At 50.0% G+C, this 22,288-nt stretch overlaps 9 protein-coding genes across 9 annotated transcripts; 7 read left to right on the top strand and 2 right to left on the bottom strand.

Annotated features, from left to right (window-relative positions):
• Positions 1 to 921: 921 nt before the first annotated feature.
• BC939DRAFT_444920 (uncharacterized protein) lies at positions 922 to 2,171 on the top strand. Its single transcript, XM_051554749.1, has one exon. The coding sequence runs from the start codon at positions 1,102 to 1,104 to the stop codon at positions 1,723 to 1,725; it is 624 nt and encodes a 207-aa protein (XP_051414514.1). The 5' UTR covers positions 922 to 1,101; the 3' UTR covers positions 1,726 to 2,171.
• Positions 2,172 to 4,720: 2,549 nt separating this feature from the next.
• Positions 4,721 to 6,301, bottom strand: BC939DRAFT_527136 (ribosomal protein S12/S23-domain-containing protein; the record flags this gene model as incomplete). Its single annotated transcript, XM_051561400.1, has 4 exons — positions 5,832 to 6,301; positions 5,553 to 5,718; positions 4,929 to 5,096; positions 4,721 to 4,821 (listed from the first exon to the last, which is right to left on the bottom strand). Exons 1-4 carry the CDS (start codon positions 6,031 to 6,033, stop codon positions 4,722 to 4,724), a joined length of 636 nt encoding a protein of 211 aa, XP_051414513.1. The 5' UTR covers positions 6,034 to 6,301.
• Positions 6,302 to 7,275: 974 nt separating this feature from the next.
• On the top strand, positions 7,276 to 7,715 carry BC939DRAFT_475256 (uncharacterized protein; the record flags this gene model as incomplete). The annotated part of the gene is made up of 2 exons (XM_051558483.1): positions 7,276 to 7,321; positions 7,375 to 7,715. The coding sequence occupies 2 exons, from the start codon at positions 7,276 to 7,278 to the stop codon at positions 7,713 to 7,715; spliced, it is 387 nt and encodes a 128-aa protein (XP_051414512.1).
• A 338-nt stretch (positions 7,716 to 8,053) lies between these two features.
• BC939DRAFT_408856 (T-complex protein 1 subunit epsilon) lies at positions 8,054 to 10,521 on the top strand. The gene is made up of 6 exons (XM_051552894.1): positions 8,054 to 8,265; positions 8,461 to 8,521; positions 8,626 to 8,790; positions 8,907 to 9,105; positions 9,215 to 9,677; positions 9,795 to 10,521. Exons 1-6 carry the CDS (start codon positions 8,158 to 8,160, stop codon positions 10,419 to 10,421), a joined length of 1,623 nt encoding a protein of 540 aa, XP_051414511.1. The 5' UTR covers positions 8,054 to 8,157; the 3' UTR covers positions 10,422 to 10,521.
• A 533-nt stretch (positions 10,522 to 11,054) lies between these two features.
• Positions 11,055 to 12,690, top strand: BC939DRAFT_444909 (uncharacterized protein). The gene has a single exon (XM_051554748.1). The coding sequence runs from the start codon at positions 11,195 to 11,197 to the stop codon at positions 12,527 to 12,529; it is 1,335 nt and encodes a 444-aa protein (XP_051414510.1). The 5' UTR covers positions 11,055 to 11,194; the 3' UTR covers positions 12,530 to 12,690.
• Positions 12,691 to 13,121: 431 nt separating this feature from the next.
• On the top strand, positions 13,122 to 14,573 carry BC939DRAFT_394815 (peptidase M24, structural domain-containing protein; the record flags this gene model as incomplete). The annotated part of the gene is made up of 2 exons (XM_051552183.1): positions 13,122 to 13,244; positions 13,350 to 14,573. The coding sequence occupies 2 exons, from the start codon at positions 13,122 to 13,124 to the stop codon at positions 14,571 to 14,573; spliced, it is 1,347 nt and encodes a 448-aa protein (XP_051414509.1).
• A 498-nt stretch (positions 14,574 to 15,071) lies between these two features.
• On the bottom strand, positions 15,072 to 16,980 carry BC939DRAFT_86487 (WD40-repeat-containing domain protein). The gene is made up of 7 exons (XM_051561958.1): positions 16,600 to 16,980; positions 16,447 to 16,494; positions 16,197 to 16,373; positions 15,873 to 16,109; positions 15,688 to 15,753; positions 15,274 to 15,588; positions 15,072 to 15,158 (listed from the first exon to the last, which is right to left on the bottom strand). Exons 1-7 carry the CDS (start codon positions 16,920 to 16,922, stop codon positions 15,128 to 15,130), a joined length of 1,197 nt encoding a protein of 398 aa, XP_051414508.1. The 5' UTR covers positions 16,923 to 16,980; the 3' UTR covers positions 15,072 to 15,127.
• A 1-nt stretch (position 16,981) lies between these two features.
• On the top strand, positions 16,982 to 19,870 carry BC939DRAFT_86490 (gamma-tubulin complex component protein). The gene is made up of 3 exons (XM_051561959.1): positions 16,982 to 19,006; positions 19,101 to 19,454; positions 19,550 to 19,870. Exons 1-3 carry the CDS (start codon positions 17,186 to 17,188, stop codon positions 19,799 to 19,801), a joined length of 2,427 nt encoding a protein of 808 aa, XP_051414507.1. The 5' UTR covers positions 16,982 to 17,185; the 3' UTR covers positions 19,802 to 19,870.
• A 533-nt stretch (positions 19,871 to 20,403) lies between these two features.
• On the top strand, positions 20,404 to 22,242 carry BC939DRAFT_394715 (uncharacterized protein; the record flags this gene model as incomplete). Its single annotated transcript, XM_051552177.1, has 4 exons — positions 20,404 to 20,478; positions 20,605 to 21,119; positions 21,216 to 21,894; positions 22,015 to 22,242. The coding sequence occupies 4 exons, from the start codon at positions 20,404 to 20,406 to the stop codon at positions 22,240 to 22,242; spliced, it is 1,497 nt and encodes a 498-aa protein (XP_051414506.1).
• Between the last annotated feature and the right edge of the window lie 46 nt (positions 22,243 to 22,288).

The raw sequence follows: 22,288 nt of genomic DNA, 5'->3' as shown, positions 1-22,288 counted from the left end.
TCGGACTCACTATCAAAAAGCTGACATAATCTAATATGACTAAATAGTAAATTGGAGGCGGTCCTTGAGATAGACATTGAAGGATGCGACGGGAATACTTGTTGCAGCGCAGCACAGACTGGCGAGACTAATGTCTACTGGTGCCGGCCTCAGTGGGTCCGACTGATACATTACAATGACGTAGTTGTTGACAAAACATGACTGTGCACGGACCATGTCGGGTGTCTGTCGGGTGCCAGATTATTTTTTTAAACACGTCAGCAACAAGAGACGCGCTCTTTACCCTTCTTCTCACACCCACACCCACACCCACACCTAATCAGCACCTAACCGCCAACCACCAACCAGCCAACCAGCTAACCAGTGCTCCACTCAACCATCACTCAACCACCACTCCACTACCACTCAACTGCCAATCAACTAGCACCTCGGCAGCTCGCCAGAGGCTTCCTCGCGCGAAGTTACCGTACGCCGGTGATATCAATGTAAGTACTTTGGCTGCTTTGCTTTGCTTTGAACCCACATTAAAGCACAATACTCATCATCCCATCTTTTGCGTTTGTGTCGCTTGTTAGACCCAAAAAAAAAAAGAAAAAAAGAAAAAAAAGGAACAAAAAAAAGAATACAAAAAAACAAAAAAACAAAAAACAAAAGAATAAAAAGACAAGAAAAAAAATAAAATAAAAAAAAACGACAACGACAACGACAACATTGCTTATATGGTATGTGGATTGTGAAAAGCTATTGCGGATAGAGAGTGTGTACTGCAGGTATCCTAACGTTTGTCTTGAACTTGTGGTCGATCTTAGTACGAGTGCCCGCTGCGATACTGCAGAAAAGACCCTCATTGGGTTGCCAAGCACATGAGCAGCAGCATGCCCAAGGGACTCAGGACAAGAAAGGGTCCTCCGATGCCACATTGGTGAGCCAGCGACTCTAAGGGCAGGGGCGGGAAACGCCTATCGAGCCGGCGCACCGGTGCCGCTCATCGTTACGCAAGGCATGGCCACGGGTGGAGCCACATGTTGACGCGCTCTATCACGACCAGGTAAGGCGACTACAGCTATTCATGTTCTAGACTACGGAATTTGTTCTGAAAAGATGAGCCGGGCCTTCCTGCATACTGACCTTGCTGGTGCTTTCATCACCGCGTCTTTCTGTCTAATAGGCGCCAGCTGTACCTCCCGGAACTCCCAAACCCCACAAAAACGTACAAGCCGAGGGGGTTTCGGGCAGGTGCAGACGACCTGCTGCAACGGGGCCTCACCCCAGCCCCAGCACCCGTTGCAGTGGGTCGATCTTTATGGATCCGTCCCACCCACCACAGCCATACCACTACCCTTTCCACCTCAGGCTGTGATGGGTGGATCTTTCTTTTATTTCTTCTTTCCTCCACATCCCCTCTCTCCTCCCTCCCCACTCCTCTCGCTCACCCTTCCACCTATTCCGCCCTTCACTCCCCAAAACATGCTCCCCATCAGATGCTCAGGACCAGCCTCTAATGGCTACCTCATGGTAAGTTCACTCTTGCTTTTCTTATATGTGATCGACATGTCTCACCCTTGCCGCCCCGGCATCAAGTGGCTCAGGGCCCCTGTTCGGTTCGCCAGCGGGACCCTGCCACTGGCCTCTCGACGCAGTGGGATGATGCGCCGTGGGTTAGGGATGAAGCGAGTCCTCTGGTCTTTTGGCTGTCTGATGCACCTGTTCTCGCCTACATCTTAGGGACCTTATAGCGCGGCGAACGACTCTACTCTCCCATATACACATCGTGGCGCGCGAGGCTGTGCGGACCAATGTAGTCCTCCGCGGTGCTAGCCAAAGAAAGCAGCAGACATGAACAGAAGCAGACACAGCAAAGTAAGGTAAGGACACTAGGGGGCCAGCGTGCTCAGGGCTCTGGAGTAACAGCCGTTGGGGTTGCAGGGGATGGAAAAATCGGTGGTCCTGTCCGGATCACTGTCCTAGACTGGACTGCCCCTATGCAGTTCAGGATCCTGGACGATTATCGGCCACCGTCTGTTTCTCTTTTCCTTGCGCACTCTGATGGTCTGCGGCTCTCATTGACTTGCAGTCGCCGGCTCAGATACGCTGTGCACTTCCGGAGGCAGGTCTGGGTCTCCCACCGTTCGTTCTTTCTCCCTATCCTTTCTCCTTTTTTTTTTTTCTTTCTCCTCTTTTTCTTCTTTACACCTTTCTTTTTATTCCTTTTTTCTATTGCTAATGATCCGCTGGCCTTGGGCTGAGCGAGAAGGCAGGGGTCAGCAGTCTCTTTTCTATTTTCTCTTTCTTTCACTTCCCCCTTCCTTTCTTCCTTGAGACCCAGACCGTCCGATGAAAAGCGTGCACTCCAAAATCACAATGGTAAGCTGTCTATCTGTATATGTTTATATTCATGTCTTTTTGTGCAGCGGGCGTTCGAAGCAACATGCAGCTGTGTACTAACTAGTACAACACCGTCTCCTTGTCTCATTTTCCTTGAGGACCGCCGGTCCGCATGGTAAAGCAAGCTCCCTTGTGTATCCGCGAAAGTAGAGTCCGATGCCGTGTCGAGGTCCTGGTACTAGGGTAAGTGGGGCACTGGAGCAGGTGTAGAGGGTGGTTCAAAAAACTAAGGCATTCGCGGACCAATCCACGGTTGAGGACCATTGCACGGGAAGTGTCAGTTGGTAGCGGTGCCCAAAACCGGCCGTCCAGGTAAGTCCTCAGGCTGCTTGAATGTCGGGAGGAGCGGTGGTGAGCTTGTCGGTTGCATGCTTGGGAAGCATGGGGTGTAACTGCCATGGGCTAGTCAGGAGGGGATCTGAGGCTGGGCGGAGAGGGGAGCAGGGTGAAGGGTCTAGCATCAAAGGAATAGGTGAGAAGGGTTTAGGGGAGTGTAAGGAGGGTCCGGGGAGGCCAAAGGGGATCAGAATCGAAGGGCCTCAGGCACTGCCGCCGCCCTTGTCAAAGTAAGTATACATCTGGTGTTTGCGGTATCTTCTTTAATATGCAAAGTGTCTATGAATCCATCCTTATGCGAATTGTTTGTGATCCTGTGTCTGATACTAGATAGTTATTCCACAAATTAAGTGGGTAAATATGTGCTGTCGCCGTCCGCTCGTCCGACCGTCACCGCTACATACAACAACAAGGTGGCGGCGGGGGCATGGGCGGTAAGACAGCGACAAGGGCGGTAAGGCAGCAACAAAGACCGAGGCCAGTCTGCGGCAAGGCTCGACTACAAGACCAGTACCAAGACCAGTACCAAGACCAGCACCATGACCAGTACCAAAACCAATACCATGACCAGTACCAAAACCAATACCATGACCGGTACCAAGACCTGCATCGACGCTTTAGACAAGATACCGCAAGAACAAAGAAAGGCCGACTATAAGATCGGAAATAGGACTGAGTACAGCCTATTGGTAAGGGCGATAAGAGCCGCGACAAGACCTCGACCTACACACGCGTAGGATTGTCAATATCGAATCCAAAAAGAACATAAGAGTAGCAAAATAAATAGAAAAAGAAAGATTCAGCAGCCAGCTTGAGCACCCATCCGTCTAGATCTTAATCCACAAACAGCAGAAACACACAGCAGCATGCAGCGGCGGTGGCAGTGATACCACCCAGATCCCAAGTAAAGCATACGGCCAACACACAGCCTCTGAACGCCCTCGGTGCAGAGGCAAATGCATAAAAATGGAGTTTATAATACACAGGCTTTGCACTGAACAAGCGGTTAAATTGGATATCCAGGCAGCAGCAGCTCTCTATGCCTATTTTGTCCGGAGAGGGTTCCCGTTATATCTACGCGGTCTGACATCACATCGATATCGAAGGGATGTGTGCTGTAGAGTCCTGTGCTGTGCTGCTGGTGTTGATGGTGGCAGGCCGAGCTTGCTGAGAGAAAGACGCGACGGGTCGCGTGTACTGTCTGATCCCGGGTCCGCTCCATTCGTGCGCGTTAGCTGTGCACGTTGTTCAAGCGACTGCAGGTGGGCTCGAACAGCTGTATGGGTTGACGTGCATCCTTGTGGACTTTCTGGGCTCTGCCTATTCCCTTGGTGGTCTGTGCTGTCGTCAATGAAGCTTCGCAATGGGCGTTCTGAGCATTAGTCTACAGGGCGATTATGCGGGGTGAACGTATTCGTCTGCATAGCCGGTGGCATGGATAAAATCGATTTCCTCAGGGCAGATGCGAGTTTGTAGGTGAGAGAAAGCTATCTGCCGGCTCAGACACGGGATGTTGGAATGCAAAAACCTAGACGGTGTATATATGCTCACGAGGAAAACTTGTTTAATGGGGCTCACGAGAAAGACAACGAAAAGTGAGAGGCGCGCTCGGGAATTAGAAGATAAAGGTATTTTAAAACAACGAGCACCTGCTTAACGTTGTTGTCTATTAGTTTTCTTAATGGTTTTGGGCGTAGCACTTGGTAAATGAAGACAGGGATCGATTATGGTAAGAGGTAAAATCGACGTGGTCCATGGCGACTCTTCCTGCGCTTCGCTGCTGCATCGCCATCTCCTGTTTCCCCTCTGGGCCATACTAGGCGTAGCCTTGATCCAATGATCGATCTGCGCTGCATACACAACAGCTTTGTTCTGAGAGGCCAGGAGCATTGGTGCACAGATATATTGTGAAGACGAATTGTCCGCGACCCCGTTGATATCGATTTATTTGTGAATTTCGTACAGCTGCACGAGACAGCATAGCAAAACGCATCGTATATTTAAGAGCGGGGCTTCTCCTTCTTCTCCTTCCACAAAGCCAAGAGGGAGACACCGGAAACCTTGACGACCTTGAAACGGACACCGGGCAAATCTCCGACGCTGTTTTGCATTTCATAAACAAATTTCAAAGATATACAGTTAGTCAACCATGTTGCTTCTGAAAACATAATACAATCGAAAAGGTATAACTCGAGATTTTGACTTACGCATGGCCGGAACGACCGAAACCGGCAATGAGAACCTCGTCGTTCTCATCGACAAAGTTCAAACAACCATCGTTGGGGACGAAGGCAGTGATCTTCTTGCCGTTCTTAATGAGCTGAACACGGACACACTTGCGAATGGCAGAGTTAGGCTGCTTGGCCTCAACACCGCTATTGGTTTGAAGGAGATAGCAGACCGTTTGTTAGCCAATTGCTCACGTCCAATGTCTCTGTAAGGCCATCCGTATCTCTGTCCATGGCATTTATGCGAGCTGTAAGAAATGTCCGAAGAGATGGGGTCCAACGGTCCAGTGAAACGAAAAAGACGATCTTGGCGACGGCATATGTACAGAGGGTGTTCGCTGAACGTTATGCGTGCTGACTGAAGTTACGTCCGTAGATGAAGAGGAATAATCAAGCTGAGCAGCAGAGTCGTCTTTGTGGTAGTGAATAAACAAGTTCTAACGCTTTTGTCCTTTTCCTTGCTGCTTCATTTCTGAACACTGCAACTCAACTGCTCCCGTAAATTGCTAAATGCCGTGTTGCTGTTGCTGCTGGCAATCTGTTGTATTTCCTGAGTCGTGAAAACAGACGGCTCCCGATGGTAAGATATAGGATAAAACGTACATCTTCTCGAGAACGATGCCCTTGGCGTGGGAGGAACCACCGAAAGGAGAGAAACGGAAAGCAGTTCCGAGAGCCTGACGCTTGTAGTGCTTATCAGCCCAACGGTTCTCACGGCGAGTGGTGCGGAGCTTGCGAGCGGCCTGAAGACCTCTTGGTTTTCCTTTACCTGTTGAGATAGGAAAGCAGAGTTGGAATCAGTCTTCTGCGATGAATTGCGGTACTGCTGCTCTTTTTCCTGCTGTCTTTGGAATCGAGTGGAAAAAGTCGATGCTGTAGCACGAAGGCACTCGCTGTCGTCCGATGCTCTCCTAAAATAGTTTTCTCCATGCCTCTGAGATGAACGCTCAAAAGCGCGGTCGAAATCCAGTGCAGTAATCGTCCAGTATTCGTCCAAGGGACGAATCAAAGCTGCCGCTACCGCCAACGTTATATTTTGACCTCGACGATATTGCTGATAACATTGCTCCGTTGACAAGCGCATATGTGCGGTATCAGTTCTCCTGTCCTCCTTCAGATCTGCTAACTGAGGAAAGCGGGATCAGGCCTCATCTCTCTGGAGCTGTCCCCAAGCGGTGCCCGGATAGCTCAGCAATCGATGATCGGCGAAGGATAAATTGATGAAGGTCCAACTGAACGTCGTGTGGTCAATGGATGGTCGAGTTCTCTGTCCCTGAAGGCGATGGATGTATGCAATCCTAGATACGGCTCTATGGATGGTCTGACTGCTGCACACAAACTAACCCATTTTGAATCGATTGAAAAGAAGGAGCAAGCGGCGGCCGGGTGGATGACATTTCTATACTGGGAGAGATAGTCTTCACGTGATCATAGATTTTTTTTTCATCTCTTCAGGGACGCGCATCCACGCCAGCCTACACTTGAACGACGGGGACGAAGAGAGAGTATCTGAGTTTACATCATTTCAGGACAAATGCCCAATGATAATAGTTTGACATCGTGGACATGCTCGTACCGCTGGACACAATAAAAAAAATGCGACGATGCTCGTTGGCGTTATGAGGGAATGCTATACCTTCCGACCGTGGACTGACGTGATGCTGGACGCCACATTCTCAGCCCTTATCGTGTTCCGTTCGACAAAGAGTTCAGCGAAAAGGTCTGGGCGCCATACTCCATTCTGATCCCCAAGGACTCAAACCACAAGGCTGTCTAAAACACACGTACGGAGATCCAATCTGACTATATTGTTCTTGCTTTGAGCAATTCCGTCCCTTTGATTACCTACCCCTCTACAGTGGTTCCAGCAACCCTTCACCTCTCAAATTTAACGTGGACTCCTCTCAGGAATCCAAGGTCATCACTAGTCAAGCCCACGTAGATCTTCAAAAATCGAATTGTATTGTCTTTGTAGGTGAAGGAGCATATGGTGTCGAACTATTTGACGAGATCCAGAGTGTGTTTCCAGGAAAGGCAGAGCGTAGACACGAAGTGTGGGTGGTGAAACATGGTTAATGGAGATGGAGGGCTAGGCGACTTGGGGACACTGAGAGTAGAAAGCGGCCTCGTACCCAAGCTTCGGATTGAGGACCATAGGCCCACAATACTCATCGCTGACTCCTATGAGATGAGTAAAGAAGGTGGCCAAGATGGGGCTAAGCAGATACCAAAAGATGTGCAATGGACTGTGTTGTGGAAGAGGAGGAAAATGAGAGTGAAGGAGCGCGTGAAAAGATAAGGTTTATATCCGAAATTTTGGCGAATTATGAACTTGGCTGCCTTTATCTTTTTTAACGATGATGACACCCTAAGTAAGTGGTTGACCTGGCTCATGACCAGCTGCGGGTGGATTGTTCTGCCGTAGAATCCACGCACAAATTTCATCCTGATCAATATTATCCTCTAAAGTTCTTAGTCAAGTCTTTCACTCGACCCAATGCAGAGTACCCCATCATTGCGAACATGGACAGGGCCCTTCTTCTTTCTCGTACGTGTCCTGATTACGTCCAGCACAGGCCGCTCTGCAAGCACATATATCTGACACCAAGGATCTACAGAGGCATGGAGACCAACTACGGCAGGGAACACGTACTTCCTCAAGAGCCACGAGAACCCATCGGTATTGAGAACGATCTCGAAAACGAACCCAGTCCCTTCTTGAAAACCCGTTTTCACCGCAATTCCGTCTCCAACTACAAGCAATGAGATCTGAAAAGCCGGAGGCATAGAAAAGAGCGAGAGAAGCTGAAGTTGAAGAGGCATTTCAGGAAGGTGAACGCGAGCTGGAAGACGCTTTGAAGAAACTAGGTGATATCGTTCGCGATATAAAAAAAAAAAAAGACGATGTACGCTCCAGTAGTTTCAAAGCGCGGTGGCAGGACTGAAGAATACAATGCAGGAGATTAACGCTATTGGGACAGGGAGCAATTGCCAGTGAATAAAATAGCATGTTGTGTCCCGTCAGTGTGTATTTCCAACCCAAGATTTATTTACGTAATAACATCTTCAAAAATAATACTATTCCCCTCAAAGAACACCAAAGAAGATCACTCAAGTCACCGCGCCTTTCCACCTCTTCCATCACCCGTTCAGCCTTGTCTTCCTCTTCATTCCTTTTCTCTTCAATCCATCACCAGCGTAGTACATCATGGAGGGAATGAATGCCGTCTACGCGCAGGATGAATATGGTCGTCCCTTCATCATCCTCAGAGAACAGCAGAAAAAGTCCAGACTCAGCGGTATCGAGGCGCAAAAGGTACCGACCTGGACCTAGTGTCGTTTTTCGAACATGAGGCCATTTCCAGGGAAGCCTTGGGGGTGAAGACGAAGACGAGGCGCGTCATCATCCGAGTCCGCCCTTGGCTACATAGTTGGGAACAATGGGGCCCACTATACAACATCCTCGGCATGATCTAACCATTCCAGTTGCTTTCATCCGTTGTCCTTGTAGTCCCATATCCTTGCAGCGAAGACCGTTGCCAACATCCTGAAGACGTCTCTCGGCCCTCGTGGTTCGTACTTTATGTTCAGTACCATCAATATTTGCTTGATGGCACCGTGCTATACAGCGCCTTTTTCTTATCCGATACCGTTCGCGTGGCATACTACAATTTAGGTCTCGACAAGATTCTGATCTCTCCCGATGGCGAGATTACTGTTACAAACGACGGCGCCACTATCCTAGATCAGATGGAGGTTCAGCACCAGGTTGCAAAGCTGCTAGTCCAGCTATCAAAATCGCAGGATGATGAGATCGGCGACGGCACCACTGGCGTTGTTGGTATGTGATCTTTACGATAGACGTGATCATGCCGTATCAGAAATGTCAATCGTGTGTGGACATGCTCTTGTGCTGACATTGCCTACACCATCCCTCAATGCGAATTATGTTGCTAGTCATGGCTGGATCGCTTTTGGAGCAGGCGGAGCATTTGCTGGATCGCGGTATTCATCCAATTCGCATCGCCGACGGTTTTGAGCGCGCCTGCAAGATTGCTGTTGCGCATTTGGACAAGATCTCTGACACGGTCGAATTCTCGAGAGAAAACACCGAGAACTTGTATAAGACTGCCAAGACCAGCTTAGGAAGCAAGATGTAAGGGCTGCGATCCAGGACCATGATCTCATCATGGCGATATTTGCAATACAATTGAATGCTGACGCTGACAACCTTGTCTATGAACCTTTGCTTTGGAACACTACAGTGTCTCAAAATGTCACGACCAGTATGCCAGAATTGCAGTGGATGCAGTTCTTCAGGTTGCAGATCTGGAACGCAAGGACGTTGATTTCGAGCTGATCAAAGTGGACGGCAAAGTCGGAGGATCGTTGGCGGACACAGTATTGGTCAAGGGTGTTGTCATCGACAAGGACTTTTCCCATCCTCAGATGCCGCGCGAAGTCAAGGACGCGAAGATTGCAATTCTGACGTGCGCGTTTGAGCCACCTAAGCCCAAGACAAAGCACAAGCTCGACATTACGTCTGTAGAGGAGTACAAGAAGTTGCAAGCATATGAGAAGGAGAAGTTTGAGCTGATGATCAAGCAGGTCAAGGACACTGGGGCCAACCTTGTGATTTGCCAATGGGGGTTCGATGACGAGGCCAACCACTTGTTGATGCAGAACCAGCTTCCCAGTGTGCGCTGGGTCGGAGGACCAGAGATTGAGGTATGATTTACGATTCGTTTGTGGGCATCAAGTGTCTATTGCTTACTATTTGGCCATCCTCGAACTGACTATGCTTTTTATTATCTTTTTTTTTTTTTTTTTTTTTTTTTGATGAAGTTGATTGCTATTGCGACGAATGGACGGATCGTTCCTCGGTTCGAGGACCTTGCTACTGCCAAGCTTGGAAAGGCAGGTATTGTTCGCGAGTTGACGTTCGGTACGACCAAAGACCGTATGCTAGTGATTGAGGAGTGCGCCAACACCCGCGCGGTCACTGTGTTTGTGCGCGGAGGCAACAAGATGATCATCGACGAGGCCAAGCGCTCGCTCCACGATGCTATCTGCGTTGTCCGCAATCTAGTCAGGGACAATCGGGTGGTCTATGGCGGTGGTGCGGCCGAGATTGCGTGCTCATTAGCGGTGTCGAAGGCAGCGGATGAGGTTTCGAGTGTCCATCAGTACGCGATGCGCGCATTCGCAGAGGCTCTTGAGGCGGTTCCATTGGCACTGGCGGAGAACTCTGGACTCCCACCAATCGAGACGCTGGCGGAGGTGAAGTCGCGGCAGGTGACGGAGAACAACAGCCGGTTGGGAGTCGATTGCTTATACAAGGGTACGAACGACATGAAGGAGCAGTTTGTGTACGACCCCCTGATTTCGAAGAGGCAGCAGATCCTGTTAGCAACACAGCTGGTGAAGCACATTCTCAAGGTCGACGACATTATTGAAAGCCATCACGAGTAGACTGAGATGAATTGTAGGACGTGAATAGGGGGAACCCAGGAGGCCAGGCAGAGAGATCATCAGTAACATTAAGGGCGGTCTTTTTTGAATAAAGAAATGCATTTTTTTGCCATATGCGTCCATGCCACGTTTACCGTGTTGTCCTACCGCTTTTGTGTAAGGTGTAAATGTATTGTGCAATTAGCTATACGCTTCAGCCGCAGCAGCTGCAATGCTTGAGCGCATGGGGAAATAAAGGGCAGGCAGGACAGGGTGTTGTTGCCAATTGTGCCAATTGCGTATCGCGCTCTGCATGTCCCCGTTTCCCCGTTTGGTCAGTGTTGGTGCGAAGTAGTGGTGCGAAGTAGCTTTGAGGGGATAAGCTGCGGCTTCAAATGTACTCTTCACGGCAATTTATTCATCCCCCCCTGGCCGATTATTCATCTCGCGCGCTGATTTCTGCGGTTTCTGCGGGCCGGAAATTTGAAATTTTGAGAGCGGCGGATCTGCTGAGAAAGAAAGAGGTGCGTAGCCCGGGAGAGGGTGATATCAGTGAACGCTGCGGAAGACGAACGGCATCTTTGACAAGGGTGGAGGGGAGAAAAGAATAAAAAGACGAGGGGGGTCTGCATTGCCTCCTCTGTTTTGCCACCAAGCATCATAAACATCCACCAACACCTCTATCCACCATTTCCCTTCCGGTGTCTTCTTGGCACTAGTAATACGAAATATTATTCATTACACAGCACGCGAATTATTTGAATTATTTCCTCTGCCCCATCATCCTTTTCTACATGCACATGCATGTTATATTTCATACATCATCGTATCCCTCTAGCCAAGAGTTCTTGGCCCGCCATCTCTCTTCTTCTTCGCACCTTTGCCCTCAATACAAATACACCCCGCCCTCCTCCTTTGCCTTTCCTTATCTCCATCATTCCATCCCTAACGCTCTTAACCACATCGGCACCATGTCGACTGCAACCATTGCCACCACGACAACTTGTCCCACAGCCATCGCAACAACCGCGCCCCGAGCACAGACATCCCCTGCACACCCATATCATCTCGAATGCTCCATCTCTATGGATCTAGAAAACTATCCCCTCGCAATTGTGCCCCTCCAGCATCTCGGGGCTGTCACCCATGCAGCCACGGCCTATCTCTTCTCCGCCATCTGGACCCTCACTCAGTCAGTTGCCTGGGTCATGGTCGTCCAGGGTCTAAACTGGATCCAGACACTCGGCCCTATGATCCTGCACTGGGACAGCTTCCTCCTCGGAGCCATCTTCCTCACCATGGACATCAGCCTCGACGCCCTCGATAATCACCTCTACCTGCTTAATCTACAGCACCAGCCATATCAGCCAGCACAAACACATCGATCCAAAGCAACAGCATCCTCAGCATCAAGTTCAAAACCTGCTTCAGCCTCTATGACTACCATCAGCAAAAAGGTCACCTTTCACGAGCAGGTCATGGTCCTTGGCGCAGCTGCTCAGCGTGGCCCAGTCCTCCCGCTCATCTACACAGCCCACGATAGCAGTCGAATCGATCCTTCTGTACCACTCTCGGAATCACCCACCCGTTTATCATTCTATCAAGCTCAGCCTAACCAAGAAAAAAGACTTTTGGATTCTTCAGTATTGCTTGTCAAGATGCAGCGGGAAGAGGCTGAGTACCATCGATCGAAATCCCCTGGCGCATCCGTGATACCCATGGTGCCCATGGTCTTCGAGTCTCCCTCGTCCTCTCGATCCAGCTCCTGCCGATCTAGTATCTGCAGCGTATCCAGCGACAACAGCGACATCAGCGACAAGGAGGCAAAGTCCTCTCGCTCAGCATCTGCAAGACTGGCGGCACTCTTTCATCCACATGGCCATCAACAACAACAGCGTGCCTCTGCGCAGCATATCGATAACGCTCATACAACAGTGGTTCAGTCCGCGGACAAGAAGGGCCATGGAGGCAAGGCCTTTGTCCACCGGATCATACACCCTCGCAAGCACAAAAGAGAGCTCGAGCAGCAGCCAGAGCAACTAGAATATGCGAACGACGGCGAGTATCAGCCCGACATGCATGCTCGAAAAAACCTCATCCAACGACTCGGACTCAAGAAGAGCAAGTAGTTGTGATGTACTCTATACCCCATTCCTCAACTGGAGGCGCCCCAACCTGTATTTTTACTCATGTACCATAGTTCATCAAGAATAATAAAAACGCATTCGTATGAAATCTCAACAGCAACGGCGCCTGAACACGAGAGGGATAAGTTGTTCTTCCCGACATTCCGACTGACGATGAAACATAAACCTTCTTCGTGCGCTAAAGAGTAGCGTGGTTTATGTCTGCCTTTGTTTTCTCTCTCAGATACTCAGATATGAATCAATTGCTGGGAAGGGACGAGAGGTTTTGGTGGCTGAAGGAAATGACTTCCCACGGCCACGGGTGGGTAACAGCCCTTTTCATCTCTCCTTTCCCACCCTCTTCTTTTCCTCCTCTTTCCTTCCCACATCCTTCTCGACACTCAAGGTACACATATAACGAGCATAGGTACACCTTGGCTCTTGTCGCTTTCATCATTATCACCATTACTCTTATTGTTGTTTTCTGTGACCAAGCTGGTCCATCCATCCTCCACCCTACTGCCCTACTGCAGTATCGAGTCGGCAACTGCTCACCTTTATCCGCTCTATTGGACTTCGGAAAATAGATTCACAGATGGCAATTACAAAGTACCCCGCCAAGCAGCACTGGGCAAAAGTCGCCAAGAATCTCGGCCTCACCGAAGGTCTCGTCTACTTGAAGGGCGACGTCCTGAAGGAGAGACACGACACCGACGTCGTAAGTAGCGAGCGCCCATCAGCAACACTTTGCCACGGTCGCATCAAAATTCAGGCACACAGTCAGTCGCTCACTCAACTTCTTTCCGTCTTGTGGCTTTTCTAGGAACTTACATTCAGACAAGAGTCCAACTTTTACTATCTCACTGGATTCGCTGAGCACGATGCCCATGTCCTCTATGACCTCAAGACTCAGCAGATGACTCTCCTGCCCTACAAGCTCCCCGAGGATCATATTGTCTGGATGGGCATGCCCCCCACCGTGTCCCAGCTCCACGAAAAGTTCGAGGCCGACAACATTCGCTGGTCCACAGAATTGATCGCCGCTATCAACGAGTCGGGTGCCTCGACCCTCTATGCTCTTCGTCAGGAGGATGTGCCCAAAGGCATCACCTTGGCCGTCAACGCTGAGGTCCTCAAGGATGCCATTGTCAATGCCCGCATATACAAGTCTGCGTTCGAGATCGAAGCCATGCGCAAGATCAACCACATCTCCTCCAACGCCCACGTCGCCTTGATGAAGGCCGCTAAGAAGGCCCAGTCTGAGGTCGAGCTCGACGCTCTGTTCAGATACGAGACCGCTCGCTTTGGTGCACGTGCTCAGGCCTACGAGCCCATCGTTGGTGTCGGTGTCAATGCCGCTACGCTCCACTATGGTCGCAACTCGGCCTCTTTCAACGGCAACCACGATCAGCTGTGCTTGGTCGATGCAGGAGCTGAGCAGGGCTGTTATGCCTCGGACATCACCCGCACTTTCCCCCTCAGCGGCAAGTATACTGGTGATGCCAAAACCGTCTACGAGATCGTCCTCCAGATGCAGAAGGCTGTCCTGGCTGCTCTCAAGCCCGGTGTCCAGTGGGAAGATATGCATAGACTTGCTAGCAGGATCGCTGTCGAGGGTCTTCAGAAGGCTGGCGTCTTGAAGGCCGAGTTCTCTGTCGAGGAGCTGCTGGAGAAGCACGTCGACGGAGTCTTCTTCCCTCATGGCCTCGGTCATATGATCGGATTGGATGTCCACGACGTCGGAGGCTATCCCAAGGGTGTCGCGCGTATCCAGGCTCCTGGTCTTCAATACCTGCGTATGCGCCGTGCTCTCGAGCCCAACTTCGTTGTCACGGTCGAGCCTGGTGTTTACTTTGTCGAATTTATCTTGAACGCCGCAATGAATGACGCCGCGATTTCCAAGTACATGGACTGGGACGTTGTCGATCGCATTGCTAAGGTCGGTGGTGTCCGTATTGAGGACTGTGTTGTCATCACTGAGACCGGCATTGACAACCTTACCATTGCCCCCAAGGAGATTGCGGAGATCGAGGCCATCATGGCTTAAGCGCCTCCTTATGCGAGTCGTTTTTCATGCAGTTACCCCATATGCTTCTTGTACAATAAACACAGCGCCAGTACGGCTGCAGAAACCAAAAGAGCGATGGATACTTTAGGATTTATTATGATAATTGCTATGATGATAATGATGATAAAGAAATGCTGCCCGTTTGCCTGACAATGAGCTCGAGTTCAAGAGTCTTGATCTGATTTTGAAGCATATTCAAAAAACAAACCAGAGCAGTGCTGTCTCGTCCTTGTGCCACCTTCACCTGAATCTCGAGTTCTATTCGGCGCTGCTCGCCTATGAGCCAATCAATCAAATCGATGAGTTCTGCGATTCCGTCCTCAGCCTCAGTTTGCTCTTGTGCCGGTTGCATGTCCGTATCCATATCTGCATCCATGCCCACAGAATAAAACAAGAGCTTGGGTGTTGACAGGGCGATCAAGTTACCCAAAGGTGATGGCATAAATGATCGGGTTCGACTGTTGGTTGGGGAGTGTGATCATATTGGCGCAAAATTAGTGGCGTCTTTATTTCCTGTTGCACAAAAACTGATTTCACTGATTCAACTGCATTCTCTTAGGGCGCCTGTATTGAAAAAAACCATGGCCACAAAGAGGTTAACGACATGTTCTGTAGACGAGATCTCATTCTGTGTTCACATAATGATAGGAAAAAAAAAAAAAAAAGAAGGGCCACATACCAGAGATGGATCAGATGGTCATAAAACGAGCAGCTCACGACCAGAGGCAGCTCCGAAGGCGTTTCTGTCGGCGCATAGGACCAGTCAACACCATATGCAAGACTCTCGTGGTCCATGAAACTCGATTCGATGATGCCGGTTGTCCAGGATTCATCGTAGTGAAGGACATGGAAGCCGTTGTGCATGCACCCTGCTAGGAGAACATCCTTTCGAGTTGGATGCCACTTTAAGCGCCATACTCCTCCACCAGTTTCGGTCATCGACAGAGGCTGCCGCATCGACCGAGTATCCCAGATCAGCACGTTCTCATCGTAGCTGGATGATTTCCAAACAGAATTGCAGGTACCAGTTTGTAATTAATAACGGGTGTTGGCGTCGTACTTTGTCGAAGGTAGTTATGAATGTGGAACGTACCTTCCAGTGGTCAGGATGTGTTCGTCATGAGGATTAGACTGGATACTGCAGACTCCCATCTGGTGCCTACACAAATGAACAGAAACCGTAGGAAAGAAGAAGAAGAAAAAAATATTATCGGCATGAACGTCTTCGAGTCGAATAAAGCAAAGACATAGAATGAGATCCTCTTGTACAGTACGTACGCTTTGCTAGTGAAAGTAGCATAGCTACAGTCCATTCTCATGTCCCATCCCTTAAGCCTACAGTCGTCCGCTCCAGTGTAGAGCACATTTGTGTCATGATAGTTCCAGGCAACAATCCATGCCTCCAGATCGTGCGCGTGCCAGGTCAAGTTTTCCGTCAGTGATGAAGAAGTAGCGTCGAGATCTAGGATCGTAATGTCGCCATTGCTCAATGATATAGCGATCCGAGGACTCTCGCTACAGATATTGTGCGGACCAAACGTTTTTTTTTAGTTTAGACATTCTCATTGAGAGAATCATACACATACATAGTTAATGCCTTACCTGGCATGAACGCGGTTCGACCAATCCAAAGACAGCGCCAGCTTTTTCTCTGTGTTTGTCTGGTACTTTGTGATGATCTCCAAATCATTTCCGCCGCTCTTGAACTGGTATAGCGAGAGAGCACCAGAAGCGTCTGCCACGCCTAGTGTTGGGTTTCCGTTGACCAACTGATGCGACCTGGTCGGTCCTGCGGTTAAAACGTAGCTCGGTTTGCAAGTGCTCAAGACATGGCTTGGCTTCAGTAACATACCATTTCATGTCCAGGATAGCAGCTGTCTCAGTACATGCTGTGCTCTTCCTATTCATGTTGATGTTTCCCATGGCGCGTAAATGCTGTTTAATAGAGATAGGATCCAAAATGCAGCACGAGTGTATGAGCCAAACGTATTTGTTGTGTACTTACAGTTGCCGTGAATCGTCGTTGCCGCCTTCAATATCGTAAACGAGGAGTCTTCCGAGCCGAAGCATTGGCTTTTCAGTTTTGGCCTCCACTGCTTCATCATCATCATCATCATCATCATCATCGCTATCGCCAGAGCCCTTTGAGATCTTCGATGGCGAATCAGATGGCTCGTCAGAGGCCTGTTCCTCGGTTTCGTCCTTGGCAAGTTGATAAGTGCCACAGACGAGGAGATTGGCGTGGCTTTGAAACGGGCAGAACTCAATACTATCAGCGCTGTAGACCGTATCGTCTGAGTCGAGCGACGGCGGATTGTATGGGTCCATGATGTTCTCGTTGGGCTTCGCGAATATGGAGTGTCTTTGTTCAAGATTTTTTTTCCCCCATCCCTTGTAGAGGATCAGTAACCCCCCAGCCACTAAACACGACAAACAGCCTCGTCGCAAGGCGTCTTGACCCGTTGACAGTGAAAGTGATCACTCCTTCACTGGATGCGATTCCCTGTTACCCTCATGACCGCCACGGCAGTTAGCACCCCCGAGAATAATACAGGAGCATAGTAACGCGAATAAGCAACCAGCAGCAAGGCATGCTGCACGAGCTACTCATCGCTCTCTCGGGATACCCAGGCGATATCTTTCGACCCTTCCCACTCGAACCAGAAGTCGCGACTACCTTTGCCGTCATCGACTTCCCACTGCTACACCCAGCTGAAAAGGAATCGCTCAATCGACTCGCCCAACTCGGCTTCTACTTTAAAGAGTTCAACAGTTTCATATCCGCCTGCCGTTCAACTCGCACTCCGTCACATGCTACGGCATCGGCTCAACAACAGGCAGCACCAGCGGGCCTTTATCTGAAGGCGGTTGCCAATGCCCTCGAGCGGAAACTTCAGGAATACCGACAGGTCATCATCCAGACCGAGGCTGCTATCCTTTCAGGAGAAGATAACCTGGGCGCCATCGTACCTCTCTCGACAATCACTGCACGGTTCGCACCCTTCCAGCTTGTCTTTCCCGCCCTATCGAATCTTGTATCTGAAATCAGGAACGCGTCGACAACAGAGACGCCTTATGCAGGGGGCCGATTGGTCGATCTCTTACGGGACAGGGCTGCTTCGGGAGTGCCGATTCAAAAGGAATGGATGAACGAGCTGCTGCAAGGTTGCTGCGCGGTCATGATGCGGCAGATCGTGTCTTGGGTGATATACGGCCAGATTCAGGACCCCTTTGGTGAGTTTTTCGTGATGCAGCTGCAGTCGACTGGTGAGGCTACAGGTGCGGGATCGAGCGGTGGACCGTCAGCAGGAAGCATGGCTCGATCAAGGTTATTAAAATCTTCGATGGACGCTCATGCTTCTCCTCTAGCCACGGCCTTTTCGGCATCAGGATTGGCCTCTATCAAATGGCAAGCAGAATATACACTGGACGAGAGTGTGCTCCCAGCCATGATACCGGCGACCCTGGCTCATGCCATGCTCTTCATCGGGAAATCGATCGCGACAGCCAGGCAGGCAAAGCCCAAGCCGACCCCTATACCCCAATCAATGACTCACCGACATCTGGACCTGATCCTGCCCCTTGCTTCGTCCACTACGCGCAGTTTATCCACAGCCAGCAATGACATTTCATTAGAAGTGCTTAACATGAATCAGCTCACGAACATCATTTATCAGATACGACGGGATATCGCCAATCATCTGTGGGTCGTAGTCCAGGTCGGAGACAAAGTTGTAAGGGCGTTGGATTCTTTCCGTCGCTATTTTCTCCTCTACGATGGAGAGTTTGGGCTTAATCTTATTGAGGCACTGGAGGAGTTCAAGCGGAACCGGCTGTCTAGACTGGGACAATTCGTGACAGCAAACACGCCGAATGTGTCAATACGGGACCATGATCTGGGAGGAATACTGGTCAAGGCGGCAAAGGGAACCTCGGCACAGGACGACCCAGCGTTAAGGAGGTTTGAGCTGCGGTTACATAAATACCTCGGCGGAACCAATGAAAAGACAGGAAAGGAACCGCCAGCGCAGGGCAAAGGTGGAATGGAGATTGGAATGTTTGACGACCAGCTTCTTGGTATCCCTGTTCGACTTTGCTACACTTTGACGTGGCCACTGGATTTTTTTCTCACCACTGAGGACCTGGACCACTATGGCGATGTCTTTGCATTCTTGCTGACGGTCCGCAAGACTCAGGTGAAACTACAGCAGGCATGGCTCGATATCAAGGTGATGACACAGCAAATGAACAGTAGGAAGCGAGGAGGCAGTGCTAGGGCGTACACTCATCGGATCAAGGGGAAGGACGGGCAAGACGAAAGCAGTGCACAGGAGGTAAAGATCTTGAAGCACGTCGCAGCCATGCGATCCGATATGATCTTTGTCGTAGATTGCCTCTGGACCTACCTTCAGGTATGAGTTATTCATTTCAATGCGGATGTATCATTGCTGGGCTCGTCTCTCTCTCTCTCTCTTTCTTATTAACTTGCTGACGATTTTCTTGAAGATGGATGTAATCGGTCCTACCTACGACAGTCTTTTGCGAAACATTATTACACATGAGAAAGAACAGCGACATGGCCCGACTCCCTCTTCGGAGGACTCGCCCACAGCGACATCTCAGAGCTTTGACTCGATCCACAGCTCACATGCGGAGGCATTGTACGAGATCCGCCGCGCCTGTCTGCTCACTTCAGAGATCCTTTCGACCTCTGTCAAGGACATTCTTGGATCGATTGAGACATTTTGTGCGGTCGTTGCACGCCGTTCTGCAGGTCAGGACGGCTTCCGGTCGGGAATCGCGGCTGAACGGGATGAAAGCATGTGGCAGGACTGGACCAACCTCTCCCATCTTAATCAGGCACGCTACATGAATAACACGCGTTTCATTCGTTTCAAAAAGTGCCTGGCATCTGTTTCCTTTACTGATATGCATTTTTTTCTTGGTTACGACAGGCGTTCCGATCAAGCATGGCTAAGCTGTTTGGGGATCTGTCTGTAGTCTCGCGTTCGGGGTCATTGGGCGACGGACCTGTGCTGAGGAGGAGTGTCTCTGGTCTGAGTTCGAGTCTTCTGGGCAATAGCGCAAAATCCTTTGATGTGATCCGGCAGGTCGACCAGCTGTTACTTCGGCTTGAATATTCGAAGCGCCTTTGGTTTAGCAACGACCCTGGCGATGATGGTAGTGAGCTAGAGGGCGACGAATAATAAATATTTTAGTTGCCACCAAATAGGAAAAAAAAAAAGGGTTTGTTAAGGGGATAACGGAATAAAGCCACGCTCACCTCACCCCTCCTGATCGCTGGCATCAATCGCTCCCCATTCACTCACATTCGCTCTTGCACACACTCGTGCACCCTTCAACAACCTAATGGCCATCACCACACAGGAGAGTGCGGCTTCCGCATTGGCCGCGGCTTCTGCATCAGGCACAGAGTCAGAGTCAACAGCAGTCCATCAGTCCAACGCAAATAGCAACCAATCCAACAAAAACAAGAAGCAAACAAAGACGCGCAGAAAGAAGAAGAAGGCCCACATTGCCAACGGTGACGCCAACAGCCAGGCCAATGAAGACAAGGAGGATGCTGGCGAGGTATGATCATGTCTGCACTCTTCTTTCGGCAATGGCAGGAAACAACTGTTTCACGAGCGGATTGCGTTTTTTTGTGCTCATGGAGGATGGAGTGCGCTGATCTGCACAGATGCAAAAACAGAACTGACCAATACATCTTTTCTTGGCGTTTTTATTGTTATTATCCACGAAATTACAGAAGCTGAATATTCAAGTCGAATGGGTCCCAGAAAAGCCGATGGAACTGGCGCCTGGGTTTGAAGAGTTTCAGGATGTATTCAAGCATTTTCAGTTGACAAATCCCGAGGAAGAGGTACAGTCGAGATTTCAATGGATTGGACCCGACAGGGGCAACCATGCACGATAGCACGAATAGTGTTTTCAGCTCCAAAGCTAACCGGCTGATTTGAACTTATCTTTGCTTTAGGAGAAGACGGAGAATGGAGAAAAGGAGCACGACTCAAAGGATGTGGATAAGAAATCCGATGACTCTGGATCCGACTCTGAGAACGACATTGAAAAGCAGGCAGCCAGTAAAAAGAAACTGAAGCGACTGAACCGGATGAGCATTGCGGTATTGAAGCAGATGGCCAAACATCCTGAGGTCGTCGAATGGAATGATGTCACATCGTCGGATCCCAACCTCTTGGTTCAGCTGAAAGGCTATCGCAACACCGTCCCTGTACCGGCACATTGGAACCAGAAGCGCAAATACCTTCAGGGCAAGCGTGGAATCGAGAAAATGCCCTTTGACTTGCCAGATTTCATCAAGGATACGGGCATTATGGAACTCAGAAACGCTGTTAAAGAAAAGGAGGACGCCTCAAAGCTCAAGACCAAGACGAGGGAGAGAGTACAGCCAAAGATGGGTAAGATCGACATTGACTACCAGAAACTGCACGACGCTTTTTTCAGGTATCAGACTCGACCCCGCCTCACCATGCATGGAGAATTGTAAGTCCTGTCGTCTATCCTCAATCGGTTACGGTCTACTACGCATAGAGGTCTACAAACTAATGGAGGTCTGGTCTGTTTTATCCATTCCGATAGATATCATGAAGGAAAGGAGTTCGAAACCAAGGCAAAGGAGGTCAAGCCCGGCAACCTTTCAGAAGAACTTATCGCAGCGCTATCAATCCCGCCGCTTGCACCACCGCCATGGCTCATCAACATGCAACGCTATGGACCACCACCAGGATACAAAAACCTAAAGATTCCCGGCCTGAACGCTCCAATTCCTGAGGGTGCACAGTGGGGGTACCACCCAGGCGGATGGGGTAAGCCTCCTGTGGACGAATTTAATCGACCGCTGTATGGAGACGTCTTTGGATCGGCGCAGACAGAAGTTCAATCAGAGTACATGGAGCCAGTTGAGAAGACACTTTGGGGTGAATTAGACTCCGAAGAAGAGGAAGAAGAGGAGGAGGAGGAAGAGGAAGAGGAAGAGGAAGGCGAGGGGGAGGGCGAAGAGGAAAAAGACGAGGAGGATCTTCAAGAGGGCTTGGTCACACCAAGTGGCATGCAGAGCGTTGCCAGTGGGCTCGAAACACCGGATTTTATCGAGCTCCGCAAGGAAACAAGGAGGACAGCGGAAGAGGACGATGGGGCATCAAAGTCGTTGTATTCAGTCCTTCCACAGAAGCAAACCAGCATTACTGGCTTCATGGGATCGCAGCACGTTTATGACCTCTCTGCAGCCGCTGCTTCGTCCTCATCATCCACTAAGAAGGTAACAAAAACCTTTCAACCTGTGCTTGCTTGATGTCCATTTTTGTTTTGCGCTGGGTTCTCTCTCTCTCCCTCTCTCTCTCTTTAACATATGAGTGCTCTTTATAAATAATAGCGCAAGAACTTTGGCGAAGTCGAGGTGGCACTGGATCCATCTGAGCTGGTTGATATGGACTCGGAGACGCTGCAGGAGAAGTACGAGCACGGACTCCAGGCTGCACGACCGGAAGCACATCGCGAGGAGACGGGCGACCTGCTGGAGGAGCATCTTGCCAACTCTGCCAAGAAGAGGAAACAGGTGCAGGAAAAGAAGACCAGCTCAAAGGACAAGAACAAGCACGTCTTTTAGCGGCTGTGCTTTTTGCCCTCATAACAAGCATACACACAGAGAGAGA

This window comes from Gamsiella multidivaricata (genome assembly GCF_025024155.1).
Source record: "Gamsiella multidivaricata strain RSA 2152 chromosome Unknown BC939scaffold_17, whole genome shotgun sequence".
Classification (NCBI taxonomy): Eukaryota; Fungi; Mortierellomycota; class Mortierellomycetes; order Mortierellales; family Mortierellaceae; genus Gamsiella; species Gamsiella multidivaricata.
The sequence above is the reverse complement of the archived record's forward strand: the minus strand, read 5'-3'. Positions and strand labels throughout refer to the sequence as shown.